At 34.1% G+C, this 13,973-nt stretch overlaps 2 protein-coding genes across 9 annotated transcripts in view; one reads left to right on the top strand and one right to left on the bottom strand.

Moving 5' to 3' along the window:
• Positions 1–2,297, top strand: part of trio (trio Rho guanine nucleotide exchange factor) — a 166,194-nt gene extending 163,897 nt beyond the window's left edge. For all 7 annotated transcript variants that reach the window (XM_089735254.1, XM_028187433.2, XM_028187431.2 and 4 more), the window contains one exon: positions 75–2,297. In XM_089735254.1, coding sequence (XP_089591380.1) covers positions 75–185 — 111 coding nt within the window. In that variant the 3' untranslated portion in view covers positions 186–2,297. The remainder of the gene's footprint in view (positions 1–74) is intronic.
• Positions 2,298–3,311: 1,014 nt separating this feature from the next.
• On the bottom strand, positions 3,312–13,615 carry Ldh (lactate dehydrogenase). Of its 2 annotated transcripts, XM_028187390.2 has the most exons (8): positions 13,475–13,615; positions 13,328–13,385; positions 11,648–11,775; positions 8,720–8,837; positions 7,731–7,855; positions 6,026–6,248; positions 5,081–5,322; positions 3,312–4,741 (listed from the first exon to the last, which is right to left on the bottom strand). In XM_028187390.2, the coding sequence occupies exons 2-8, from the start codon at positions 13,365–13,367 to the stop codon at positions 4,577–4,579; spliced, it is 1,041 nt and encodes a 346-aa protein (XP_028043191.2). In that variant the 5' UTR covers positions 13,368–13,385; positions 13,475–13,615; the 3' UTR covers positions 3,312–4,576. The 2 variants fall into 2 exon arrangements, with proteins under 2 accessions (XP_028043191.2, XP_089591542.1); XM_089735416.1 differs by having other exon boundaries at positions 13,328–13,615.
• Between the last annotated feature and the right edge of the window lie 358 nt (positions 13,616–13,973).

The raw sequence follows: 13,973 nt of genomic DNA, 5'->3' as shown, positions 1-13,973 counted from the left end.
TAGGAAAAAAAAGGACAACAGTAGGGTCGAATGATATGATCTGTATCTAAGCGTTTACTGTTGTTTCGTTCAAGGCTCCGTCGACGCTGTTGTCGGCGACCCAACTGAAGACCTTCTTGGATCGGCGGCGACCTTCGGGACACGGCAACGCCCTACACTCGCTCCGGTCACCGAACGACACCTGAGGAGACGCGAGCGAGGAACTCCGTCTACAGCCGCCGTCGGAGCGAGGGCTCGCGACACAGGTGACGACTATGACTGATCATCCAACCATCCAACATTTAACTATAACACAAAAGAACACACATACTTGATTACAGCGAAATTATTGTTATTCAGTTCACACGCTCGTTTGTGGATTAGGAGTCGACGCTCAGCCATAGATGTGGATTCGAAATTCGCTTTCATGAAAGTAGTCGCGACGTTGATGAATAAATTGGGCAGTTTTTTTTTTCTCTAAGCCTAAGGGGCTATTCCAGCTTCGCGCGCATCGGTAGGTGAGCTTACGGGCTAGCTCTAGGAAGAGCAGTGCTTCGCAGAATCTACCACCGGAAATTGGGCAGTGATAGGTTTGGTTGCGGCGGCGGCCTGTTTTAAGTTTTCAAGTTAATGCGACGTCACGATCGTTAGCCTTTTAGACTAATTCTTTTTTACTATAATCATTCTATAGTCAATGTGCCCACCTTTTGAGTTCGGTTATTTAGTAATGTGAAATTGTTTAGCGGCGTGTCTTTTTAATAAACCAACATGGCGATTTTATTTTATTTCACTATGAACATGCCAAATCGTGTATTCGTGTGTAACTGTGTAAGACGCTCTTTCACAGATTAATCATAAATTCCTAGGCCATTCCAGAAGTGTAGTTAAATTAGCAGGGTCGTGCTTCTTGCTGTTTCTGGATTCCAAACTTTTATTCTCTATATCATTTTAAAGATTTTTTTATTAATTTCTTTTATATATTAATAATAAGTTTTAATGTAATCTATACCTTTATTCTTTGCGTTCTAACAATATGATATTTAAAATGTATATTTTATTTCATTTAATGTTATGACATTTTCTATATAAAATGTTTTTAAGTAATCTTTGTAAGAATCCAGTGATGGCGATAACACAACCTAGTTTTATAAACAATTAAATATTTGGCATATGTACCTAAATTGTGTATTTCTTAAAATGGCCGTTTGTAAGGAAAAGTGTCTGTGATTTATGCTAAAATAAAAATAATTCATGCTTATTCCTAATTTAATGTACGTACTTTGTTAAAAAAATAACTATTAATTTGTATATAGATATAAGTTTTAGCACGTAAATGTTCGTCTTAATTTGTGACCAAAATTTCTAAATTCTGAAGTAAGTGCAACGTGAAAATTTTAACTTGACTGTAACAACGTTCGTGTCTCTGTTTGGATAGGCGAAGGAATTATGTGAAATGTTTGTTTTGATCTATTTAAATTTTTATAAGCGATCGCAGTCAATATAGTTTAAGATATATGTTCCAGCTTGCTTGATTAGTTGTAAGTGATGTAACGATACAACTCTATTATTATAATTTGTATTCACTGTACTGATTGATATTATCGCACAAAGTATTACGTGATCGAATACTTTTTAACTTGAATTTTTATTTTCTAATTAAGAAACGTCCGAACAAGGCGATGCGAATTATTTCGTAATGTTTTAAAATAATCTAGATCTTACGATAAGGATCGTCAAACTTATTTTAAACATCACATTTCGTTAGTCGCAACAATTCGTGATTCTTGCATTCATTATTTTAAAGAACGCTTTTTATATTGATGTAATATTATACCTTCAATGTACTGTAATGTTTATTGGATTAATCACGATATATACACATATAACTTCGCCGCGTTTCTTAAGTATCTTAACTTGTAATTGTTTATAATTAAAAATGATTTAATTGTCATATGATTCAAATTAATCAAGAGGTGAATATTTTATCAGTTGATTTATTAAAATAACTTCCAATAAGTTTGTTCTGGAATTACAATCGCACAAATATAAAATGTTAAACTGAAATAATTAAATAGGGTTATCTTATCCCGATCGACAATTTATGAACTTGAAACTATACGACAGACTTATTGAGATTCCGCCGGAGATGTGGGACTAAGGAGCAATTTTAATCAGTTTTATCTCCAGTAGAGATTATTTATTGTAATTATAATTCTCATTCAAATTGCATCGGACTGTAGTCAGTCGCGATCAAACATCACCGTGTATTAGTACTGATGTTAATAATATAATAAAATCAAATATATCATTTTGTGAAATTCTGTATTTTATTTGTAATTTTTTCATGTTGTTTTGTCAAGAAACAAACGATCTAAATATTGACGTATGTATTTCCTTGGATTCACTGTAATAGAGTCCCAGAAACGCTACGCAAGGGGACAAATTAAAGCTTGGTAACTAAAAGGGCACGATTGTATCCACGCAAAAAAAAAAATTGCTTACTTTGGTGGACGAGCTCACAGCCCACCTGGTGTTAAGTGGTTAATGAAGCCCATAGACATCTACAACTTAAGTGCGCCACCCACCTTGAGATATAAGTTCTAAGATCTCATAGAAGCAGCCTAAATAATTAGTGGTATTATGAATACGTGGTTCATACTAAGCAAGCTACTTATCTGTTACCATCTCACAAAGCAATTGTGTTTTACTACACCGATTTAAATGGGAAGAGATCTTACATGAAGACAAACCGCTCGAACAAATACTGTTATTCCTCAATCTAAAACACCAGAAAAATACATACTAATCTAACATGAACGGTAAAAGCCATTAATTTGATAAATTGAGCTTCCGGTAGCACATCTCGTGAGCTCATACATCAAAATATCATCACCACCACCACTCTATTTCTACCGATTAGCTGAGATTTACAATTGAAATTTAGACCTCTTGGCGGCTATCATATTCTGATGTCTAAGGATTTCTGTAATTACTTAACGCCAATTAGGCCCTGAACTTATTCACTTATCATATATGTATATATTTGCAGATATAGTTATGTGCATTAAAAAAAGGATATTTTTGATAAGTTTTTACTTTTAAAACCAGAAATGTATCGCGTAGGTAGTTTGCATACATTCCCCGTTCTCTCTATAGTATGATTGCTGTGTTACATTGCGTGCAACGTATGAAGAAGCTTCGGTTTAAAATAAATAAAAAATAGTGCTGTAAAAACATCTAATACAACAGAGACATCGTGTTCACGTCTCAAGATTACGTTCTCACGTGTCGTAAGATCGTCGTTCATTTATAGCAAAGAAATAATAACATCATTAAAAAGTCAATTTCCTTTATTAAACAAAAAGTAAATTATCAAATAGGAAATTTTAATACACGGATATTATCATAGTAAAACGTAGGGTTAATTAAACAATGTAAATAATACATTGACAAACTTTTAAGAAAGTGAAGGATAAATTATAAATGTCTAAAAACTGAGAATATTAAGTGAGGTACCGGTAAAAAATATAAATTACTGGAAATCATTTTAAATTAAATAGGCTAATGACAATCAAAAATCCAATCTTGGGTACAAAATAGGCAAAAGGATATACAATAATATTACGATATTTGAAGTAGGTACGTATGGGTTCACTTGATCTATGAAACCAGGTATTGGCAGTGGGCAAGTGCTCGCACAATCATAGAATAATATATCTCTTAATAAATGTATGCTTTATCTGTAACCGAAGAACAAGAAGATGACATAAAGATGTGACTAGAGGTAGTAATGAGATTTTTACAAAAGCTGTCGTTCACTAGAGATCGAACAATTAATTACGTATGATCGAAAAAAAATTAGAATAATGAGGTTACATTGTTTTATTGATTTTGCTGTCAAATATTACTTTTATGTCAAAGGATCGAAAACGGTCCCTAGCACCCATCTGCTTATTATACGAGCACTGAAATTGCTATAGCTAAGTGAATGGATAAATCTATTTGCTTTCTGGCTTTAAAGCATTTAAATGCACAGATTAGAGAAAAACTTAACAATAATACCGATTTGAGAGCACAATTGTACCTATAGTAATCTTACGCACTTCTTAATCTCTTCTGGGACATTGGCACATATGGGTACATTTGTTTTTATTTTTTTATTTTTATAATAACGCTAAATGGCCACTTATGTGGATATATATAATGTTTAATGAATATTTACTACTTTTGTTAATTTTTTACTTATTGCTTCCAATATAAAATAAACAAATCGGAATAAAGAGTATAAAAATTCATGTTTTCGTATGTACTTTAAAAAAATCGTCCCTGAAGAGGTTAAAGGATTCGACTCCATCTAAACTCATTGAATTTTCCAAGAAATTTAAATGAAATGCGAAAACAGGGTTGTATATTAAAAGTAAAATGCACGTGATTATACACTAAATACGTAAAAATAATAATACAACTCCAAAGGAATTAAAGCAAACATACAAAAATGGCTCGCAGCCTGTTACGGTTTTGGTGGGTTCTTCAAATCAACAACACACTCCGCTCAACGCACCAAAACCACATTCCTTCGAACTCAGATGCATTCGTGTTAGAATTTAATGTCGTTCTGCACTTTAGCCATGACTTTAGCAGATTTCCGAAGCTGTGCCACTTCAAGTTCAGTTAGAGGCTGGCGGATGACGTCAGAGACTCCACAGTGACTCAACACGCACGGCAGTGACAAGAATACTTCGTCTTCGATGCCGTGCTCGCCCTAAGGAGAAACGTTGAGATTAGGCCAATTTACATATCATCAAGATTACAGTATTATATAAAACACTAGCGACCCGCCCTCGCTTTGCTTCGGAAACATGAAATTTTATTCTTGATTTTTTACGACATCACATTAGAAACCTCAAAAATAACAGTTTTTCTCCACTATTTAATGGATTGTATTATACATATAAACCTTCCTCTTCAATTACTATCTATTAAAAAAAACCGCATCAAAATCAGTTGCGTAGTTTTAAAGATTTAAGTATACATAGGGACAGAGAAAGCGACTTTGTTTCATACTATGTAGTGATTCATCATAGCCCATAACTCAGATTACCTTTAGATAAGTAGAGACCGCGTGAACGCTGTTAGCGTTCGTGAGTATAGCCCTCACGATCTGAGCCAGCGACAGTCCGATAGCCCAGGAAGTGTACCCCTTCAGTTTGATGACTTCGTAAGCACTTTTCACGACATTCTCGTGAAGCTCCTTCCAGTTCTCGGGATCGTCGTCGGCTCCGATCTGATTGTTGAGATCACTGAGGCGTACTCCCGCTATGTTTACTGCAGACCATACTGGAACTGTGTCCAAAAATTTAGGTTAGGATTAAACGGGGATACAATTATTATTATTATACATGAAATCGTCTTTTCGCATTAAAAGTGTACCATTTCCAAAAATATTCGAAATTGAGTTAGGTAATATGCGGAATCATTTGCCAGTAAGTATTTTTCTCATAAATACTGTCAAAAAAGCGTAGTTTAGTTTTAGTTTTTTTTTTAGTTATTTATGTTTTCACTCTCTCTTCGATCGGTTCCTCACTGCTGAGGATCGTGACTCCGTCCGATTTCGTCAACCAACTGTCTCCATCGATCCCGCCCTGCAGCCCGAACTCCATGGAAAAGGTTAACGATAGAAATGTTTTGACTACTATTAACAAAATTAATACATAATTTTATCTTACTTTAAAAGACAGATAATGTAACTGGTAAAAAATAAATTTTGCAAAGATGATTAATATTAAAAATATCACATGGTAAACCTTTAAAACACTCTCCTGTAAAATTAGTAAGTTTTGAGATTATACGGTTTTAATGCAAGAAGACGATATGTGTTTATCCATTGGTTGATAACACTTATATTGTTTATATTTATACCGACAAATTAAAATGTCCCTTTCTTTTTATGATCATAGGACCGTAAGCTAACTTCGTTGTTTGCCTGTGGGTAGAAATAAAAAAAAGTTAAAATGTAAACAATATTTGCTCGATAAATTCCCCTTACCGCTGCTGTCTCCGTGTTCGCCGATGATGTAGCCGTGGCAGGACGTGGTAGCGATACCGAGCCTGTCCGACAGCAGGTAACGGAACCGTGCCGAGTCCAAGTTAGTGCCGGACCCGATGACGCGGTGCTTGGGCAGCCCGCTAATCTTCCACGTCACATACGTCAGAATATCCACTGGGTTACTGGCGATCACCAATATTGTGTCCGGACTGTACTTTATCAGCTGTGCGGATCAACAAAATAATTAAATTATGAGACCTTTTTACTGGTGGTAGGACGTCTGGTGAGTCCGCACGGGTAGGTACAACCACCCTGCCTATTTTCTGCCATGAAGCAGTAATGCGTTTAGGTTTGAAGGGTGGGGCAGCCGTTGTAACTATACTGAGACCTTAGAACTTATATCTCAAGGTGGGTGGCGCATTTACGTCATATTACGTCATAGATGTCTATGGGTTCTAGTATCCACTTGACACCAGGCGGGCTGTGAGCTCCTCACTGTACTTACATAGTTATGTAAGCAATAGAAAAAAACATATTAGACAGTTACGAAAACACAAGAAAATATATAGAAAGGTCAAAGGCTATTTGGTTTAAGCGACGTTTTACTTATTACGCAACATTTATCTTTGTAATTAAAAGCGCGTACTATTATTTCGCATTAGAATTAACAGTTCGATGGTTTTAATTGAACTTCAATTATGTTTACTCCTTTGAAATAGCTGAAAGAAGTTTTTTGTTAGGATATTTTTTCCAAATTTTAAACTTTTAAATGGCTCTCTTGTAAAGTTGCAAAAATGTCAGTTAAACCAAATAGCCTTTCACAATCGTTATGTATTTATCCGTACATAAGTCGATTAGATGTCCGTGATGTAAATATGAACTTGACCCTACATAGCACTATTTGATAATAAGCTAAGCTTGCTTGATACTAAGCTATTTGATGCTTAGTGCTGATCGGAGACTTGGGACAGCAAAGCGAACATTTTCGCATCGCTTCAACCATATTATACATACAAGTTATGTAGATTAAAATCTAACTACAGTATTAGAAAATGCTTAAAACATGCGCAAACTAATGGTAGTTTGATATTCAAATCAACTCAATCGTGTTTGCCAAGACCGCTATAGTTAACGAATTATCAAACCGTAATACATCTATTGAAAAAAAAAATTTAATTCGATAGCAAATCATTTGCGAAAACTAAGCTACTGTCCTTTTTCGGCAAGGCCAGTTTTGGTATATAGTTTTACTTCGCATTTGAACGGCGGCCTCATTGTTCAAATCTTGTCTCTTACGAGTTATTTATTTGAGAGTTTTATTTAGTACTAGCTGACCCGGCAGACTTCGTAGTGCCTCAATCGATGAATAAAAGACCTAAGCTTTAAACAAACAAAAGAAATCCGTCCGACGGGGACACATCAAAGGAAAAACAAAATTGTTATTTTTATTTAATTCCAAGCAATTTCATATTTATTCACCTTTTAAACCTTCTCTGGACTTCCACGAATGATTCAAGACCAAAATTAGCCAAATTGGTCCAGCCGTTCTTGAGTTTTAGCGGGACTAACGAACAGCAATTCATTTTTATATATATAGATATTGAGCGGCTGCGTTCCTAAACGATACGGATACTAAATTTAAAAAAAGAGAGAATGCATGCCCTAACTAAACATACCAATACCCTTGGGGAAAAACCATTTTTACCTGCGGGATTATTTGTTTAAGAACATCGGTGTTTCTCTGCACGAGATCGAGACGAGATTCACCTTCGCGTTGTCGAACACCAGCAGTAACCACGCAGATCTTCGAGCCAGCTGTTATAGAATAATCTGCGAAAAAACATTAACATTAAATTTAAGTCGCCAAGTTTTTGCATTTTAAATTTTATGCACAACGATTTTCTAAACATAAAACTATTTTTCTATTCATTAAGCATTTAAAGGTCTCTGTTGAGTGTTTTTTTTCACTTTTTTTACGTGATGAATGCGAACAATCGCCTTGAGATATAAGTTATATAGTCCTATGGTTGCCCTAACGTTCAAAACGAAATGTATTATTTTTTCGCAGGATAAATAGGCAGAACGGTGTGTTCTACCCGTGTCAGTCCACTAGACTCCAAACACCAGTAAAATATCTTAGATTTACGTGTTATAAGAAGCATACTATTCAAATAATAAAATTCATTTATATTTATTACTGATGATTTATCTAGTGAAAGAATCTATCTTTGTTACTGTCGAATTATTCAACCGCGCATATCTGCATCTCTTCATATATCACATAATGTGGATACTCAAATTCAATTTGATTTTTTAAAAATACGACACAGTTGTACTTCGAAATAAGCCTTAGTTTCTTGCTACCAAGCTTGCAGAGACAATACGAAATCGCGCGTAGATTTTATTACCCCATAGATCACCTTTGGACTCTCCGATATAAATTTAAAATATGAAGTATTTTTCGATTGGTATACCTAATTCATAATATACAGTAAAATATAGAGAAAATAACTAAGTATATGTTATACTATATCTATACTATATTATACTATACTACGTCTTGGAAAACATATCAACTAGAATAACAAAAGACTACGGTTCGCTGATCGTAGCATTCAATCTAAAATGATATTAAACAAATAAATAAAATTCTTAGGGACTAATAAAATTGTAAATTAATAAATCTCCGCTTACCCGTACTAGATTGGATCTTGGCGTTCCTCATGAATGCTGATCCGTGCTGCAGGTCCATCATCTCTCCTTTCAATTTGTCAGCCATCATGTCTACTAGAGCGATGTTATTCGTAACATTCTGTGCATTGAAACATACTCTTATTTAAGCACCCATAATATTCTTGTAAACTCAACAGGCTCTATCTACAGTGCTAATCTAAAAAATCTAAAATGTACTATTTATTACAAAGAATTTGCCACTCAAAACGGTAATTTGTCAAAAGTAAGCTACAAACAAGCGATTCTATCTTTCTATTTGAAATTCAAATTAAACTTGAATAAAGAAAAGAACAAGTACATCAATATTGTATTTACTATGAATACTCGTGAAAGAAAATAAAAAAGTTAACCATGATTTTCACTAAAGATTAAAGTATAAGTAGCAATTCTAATCTATGTATAAACAGGCAAGGGCAAAGATAGTTCAATACCTTTTTCTCATGTGCTTTCAACAATTTTTTTTTTTTTGTAACTATTAAAGATATTGAGTGTTAATGATAAAAAAAAACATTGCAAAAATAAGAAAAAAATTCAAAAACAAAAGAGAATATATGTATAATGCATAAACTAAATTGAAATTTTGAGGTGTACTGATCATGGTAGATTTTCGACGACTGTGCGAAAACTAGGAAGTACAAAATTATGAATGGCCATCGTGAATCAATACTATTCGTCTATTATTATTTTTACCAGTACTACCATTAACGAAAGTGAGATAAATAAATATGGTTTAAATACAAGCCAGACGAAATGTCATTTGGAGCAATTTATAGCATTGCACCGATGCGACGCGTGTACGTACGTAAAGGACAATCTTATCTACAGTTCTAAATATAAAATTAAATAACGGATCCACTATCTGATTCCGTGATGACTAAGCGATTGTTGCTGCAATCCGTAATCTCTGCTGCAGAAACACGGGGTTTGGATTTTTCATTCCGGGTTAATAATAAACAATGTTACTTTCATCACATTAATTGTGATATTGTCCGCTTTTCCCACAGTTTCGCGCACCGAAGTTTTAAGCTACTATTGAATATTAAACAGTATTTAAACAGTGAGTAAACAAAACAGTGAGTAAACAAAATTTAAGACGGGCGAAGTTGTAAAATATTTTGAATTATTTTTATAGTTGGTCAAAAAGCACTACCTAATTGTTATACCTAGTGATTATTTTGGTTAAAAGCTTCTGCTACATGTGTTTGTAACTTTATTTGTGTAGTATTTTTAATGAACATTATATACGTATAGTTATACAGTGTGGTTGGGGAATCCTTATGTTTTTTTAATAAAGGTATTCAAATCAATGCATATTACATATACATAATTTTTGAATCTGTTCAAAACCTCGAGAGACTCGGTTTGTTTAAAGAAATAAATTAGCACCGTTAAATATTAGCTGTTCAATTTTATTTCAATATAAATTCACTGAGAACAACTAGGAGTTTCGTGACAACAACACGTTCGATTGTATTACGACAAACTCATTATTATATAGTGAAACCCGGTAAAACGCTCCGCTATGAATATTGGTAATTGTATGAATAAAAATATCTGTTTTTTTAAACTACTCACGTACCACTCAGATGGTATTATCACAAATCTTTCCCGGAACCCGAATAACAACCAGTATAAAGTTTCATTATAATCGGACGAAACGTTTATGAACCTATATAAGACATACAATTTTTAAAATTTAAAACAATAGACAGATACAAATTACGCAACTAATTAATCTTTAAAATGAAGATACGATTTTTTATATGGTGACATACATAAGCTCAAACCGAAAATTTGCATATTTACACACAAGCTTCAAAATCTAATCTAAACTAAAGGTTAAATTAAACGCACAAATCTACCATTACCGTAAGATATTTTGACGTTACATACAGACTGCTCACCAACACGCCATCACAGAAGACAAAAAAGAATCATTATATTAACTTAAAAAAACAGTTGTGACTTTAGTGGTAGACTACAGAAATGTGGGGAAATATGGCCTTTCCTCAAAGATTAGACTTTTTTGATGATATCACAAATGATTACGGTTCTAGTATTGATGATTTGAAGTCAACTAGAACCTCATAAACCCAATAAGTTTTATCACGATTTTGCCATTATCAAGCAATTCACAAATCATAAATAAAAACTCAAGATTAAAAAAACTTTCTACTGACTACATTGCAATAAGCCAATATCAATACTTGAAATGTAGATTTTGTACGTAATAGCAACATCTGGCCGAAGGAAATCGCGTAAGCTAAAATTAACTATGACACCGTAAATCATTGCTATATTTTCCTTGAACCTGGCTGTTTCAATATGTACTGATGCATATATTCATTCGCACTTTTTACCTGATAGATGATCACTTTTGCCGATTCAATTAATGTAAATTATTATTCCCTGCTAAGAAGAAGCATGAACATACATTGTTTTAATAAATAAATTAAAAAACTTAGTACGAAATTCATTGACGTACATTTACATAGAGTAAATAAATTTTTATATTGGAAGCTTCTAGAATAAGAAAACTTTAATCTTTGAAAATCTGTAAACGATGTTAATAAATTATTTCCGAATTATATACTATGACTAGCTGTACCCGTGCGCTACGCTGGGCATTTAAAATTAACATTATTATTTCTCACCCCACAAATATTCTCATCATTAACGCCCCCGCAACTGGTGTAGGGAGTCCAACGCTCATATAAATATTAGCCTATCCATTAAGTACAGTATTTTTTACATGGATACCAAGTTTCAAGTCAATCGGATGCACGATTCAGTAGTTATAACGGAACATCCGTAAAAATCACTGTAGATTTAATATATTAGTATAGATAAGGTTGAAATATTGTATTTTGCATGCTTAATGGTCCTCACCTGCGTCAGCATAGAGAAAGCTGCTGCCATCCCAACCTGACCGACCCCGACAATGGTCACCTTGCTCCAAGTTTCGTCCACCTTCTCGTGCACGGGCTGGAACAGCTTCTTCAGGGACTCCATCTTGTCTAATAACATCAGAGCGAAACGTGAGAAAGTCACACCGCCTCTTTCACTCTTAGAGAAGCTTCGAATTACTCGACCTATGTCCGGAAACCGATATGTCTTACAATGAAACGCTCAAGTGGTTTTAGGGTAATAACCTTGTATTCAACTTGTATTTGTACAGTAGTGTAAGCAATTTTCGACATTTACACATGGCTTCACAGATCAATATCGTGTTCAATCACTATTTTTTTGTTTAGCACCTAGACTTGCGTGATTCTAAAACAAAACACTCAAACTGAATTGATGTCTCAATTATTAGTTTAGGTACCTTTGCTTGTCGTTGCAAACGATCAGTTAGTTCGTGAACGAGGTTTCGACTAAACGCGATACGATCGTGAGTGGGACGATATTATGTAGATAGCGCGATAAATTAGTTCGAATTGTTAAGTACGAATAAATGTGGTTATCGCTTTTTTTTACGATACTTTGCTGATGATCCGGTACGAGTGCTAAGATTAAGCCGTTTGTAGACCGCGGTTCGTCACGCAGTCAGACCACTGCTTAAAGTTTATCATATACAGTAATCCTTCTTATAACACGGTACTATTCTAACGCATTACGCGATTTCAATCCCGCGTATAACACGGGTATTCACCATATAACGCGGAGTTTTCACAAGCTATACATATTTCTGTACTGTGAAATTTATAGTGATTTGTACAGTTCATAATTAGTTTCGTGTACCTTTGCACATTGTGTTGTTATAAAATTAAATTAAATTAATTGATTAAATTTGTATTCCTAGGTTTTGAATTGTAAACACATTGGTTATGTATAATTATATTTGTATATATAATATATTATATTTGTACATAACAAGTTATATACAAGCGCGTTATGCAAGAATGATCCTACAAGTAGTTTCCTATAACGCGGAAACAATCTACCGTGCTTTAGGGAGGATTGCTGTATTCGCCGGAAATCTGTAGAATACAACGGACAATTGAATTTGAAGATAACATTGAAGCTAATATTTTATTATAATTAATTTAGGATAAAAATCAATAAAACTTTCATGTTCGAGGTTTTTGGAGTTTTCGTACTTCGTCATGCGGTTAGTTTAGGTTTAGGCAAAATCACACCGAATTTATTTTTAATGGACGCAAGGTCAAGGTATTGTGGCACAAGTTTAAGGGCACTAAAATAAAATAAAAGCATAAAAACAATGTGAAACAAAAAAAATGACGCACTATTTAATTGAGCTTTAACCAACATATCTGCTGCAGAAAATTTTCATTATTAAATTTAATATAATGATGAATTGATTTTTTTTAAATGATCAAAATCATTTAGGAACATTAAATTACTGCGTCAGTAAACTGGTAATACGTAATAAAACGGGGAATGTTAATTTTAAGTAGAACAAGAGAAGCGTTTAAGATTCAAAAGGTACTCATCACATTTCACAATGGCTGCAACTGCACGCATCCTGCATCAATCAATAATCAAAGCGAAAAGCGAAAAACTTTTGGTTCGCAAACAAATACGTGTACGGTAGAATTAAAAACTCACGGTAGTTCTCGCAATGCCCGTTGGTGTTGTTTGTCGCCATCTCAAATATTATTTAATACTGTAAGCAGTTAAAATACGCTTTCAAATATGATCAACCTTAAATAAATCAGGATAATCTCATTTCATGAATAGCGAATTGTAACTGACCCTGCCCGACCGTAGTGTCTTGATAGGAAATCGAAAACAAAACGAACAAAATAAAAATAAATCTAAAATGAACAGTTAACACACAAAGTTAAATATGAAGGAAAATACAAGTCAAATCAATAACGTGCACAGTTCTACGTGCACAGCAAACTAACTATTGAGCGAGACTGTACGAGAAACGAGACAGTACGAGTATAATCTATGAGCGATGAACGAGAGTGCAGAGCTGAGCTAAAGTATAAAGGTGTCTTCCCGCTGTTGCACTACGTTCAAAAAGAGGAGAGGGGAGCCGATGACTCATTCGGAATTAATAAGAACCAATGTTTTATAGCATTGTAAACAAATTGCACTTTTCAGAATGAATTTAGACATAAGGAAAATAAAGTTGATTAAGTTCAACGGTTTCACAGAGTAGCCGGGTAATGAATTGATGGACTTAAACGAGGTTTGAAAAGAGCGGCCTAGCTTTGCTCCTTGCGGTACTGACATCTGTGAGCGA

This window comes from Bombyx mandarina, chromosome 01 (genome assembly GCF_030267445.1).
Source record: "Bombyx mandarina strain Sakado chromosome 01, ASM3026744v2".
Taxonomy (NCBI): Eukaryota; Metazoa; Arthropoda; class Insecta; order Lepidoptera; family Bombycidae; genus Bombyx; species Bombyx mandarina.
The sequence above is the reverse complement of the archived record's forward strand: the minus strand, read 5'-3'. Positions and strand labels throughout refer to the sequence as shown.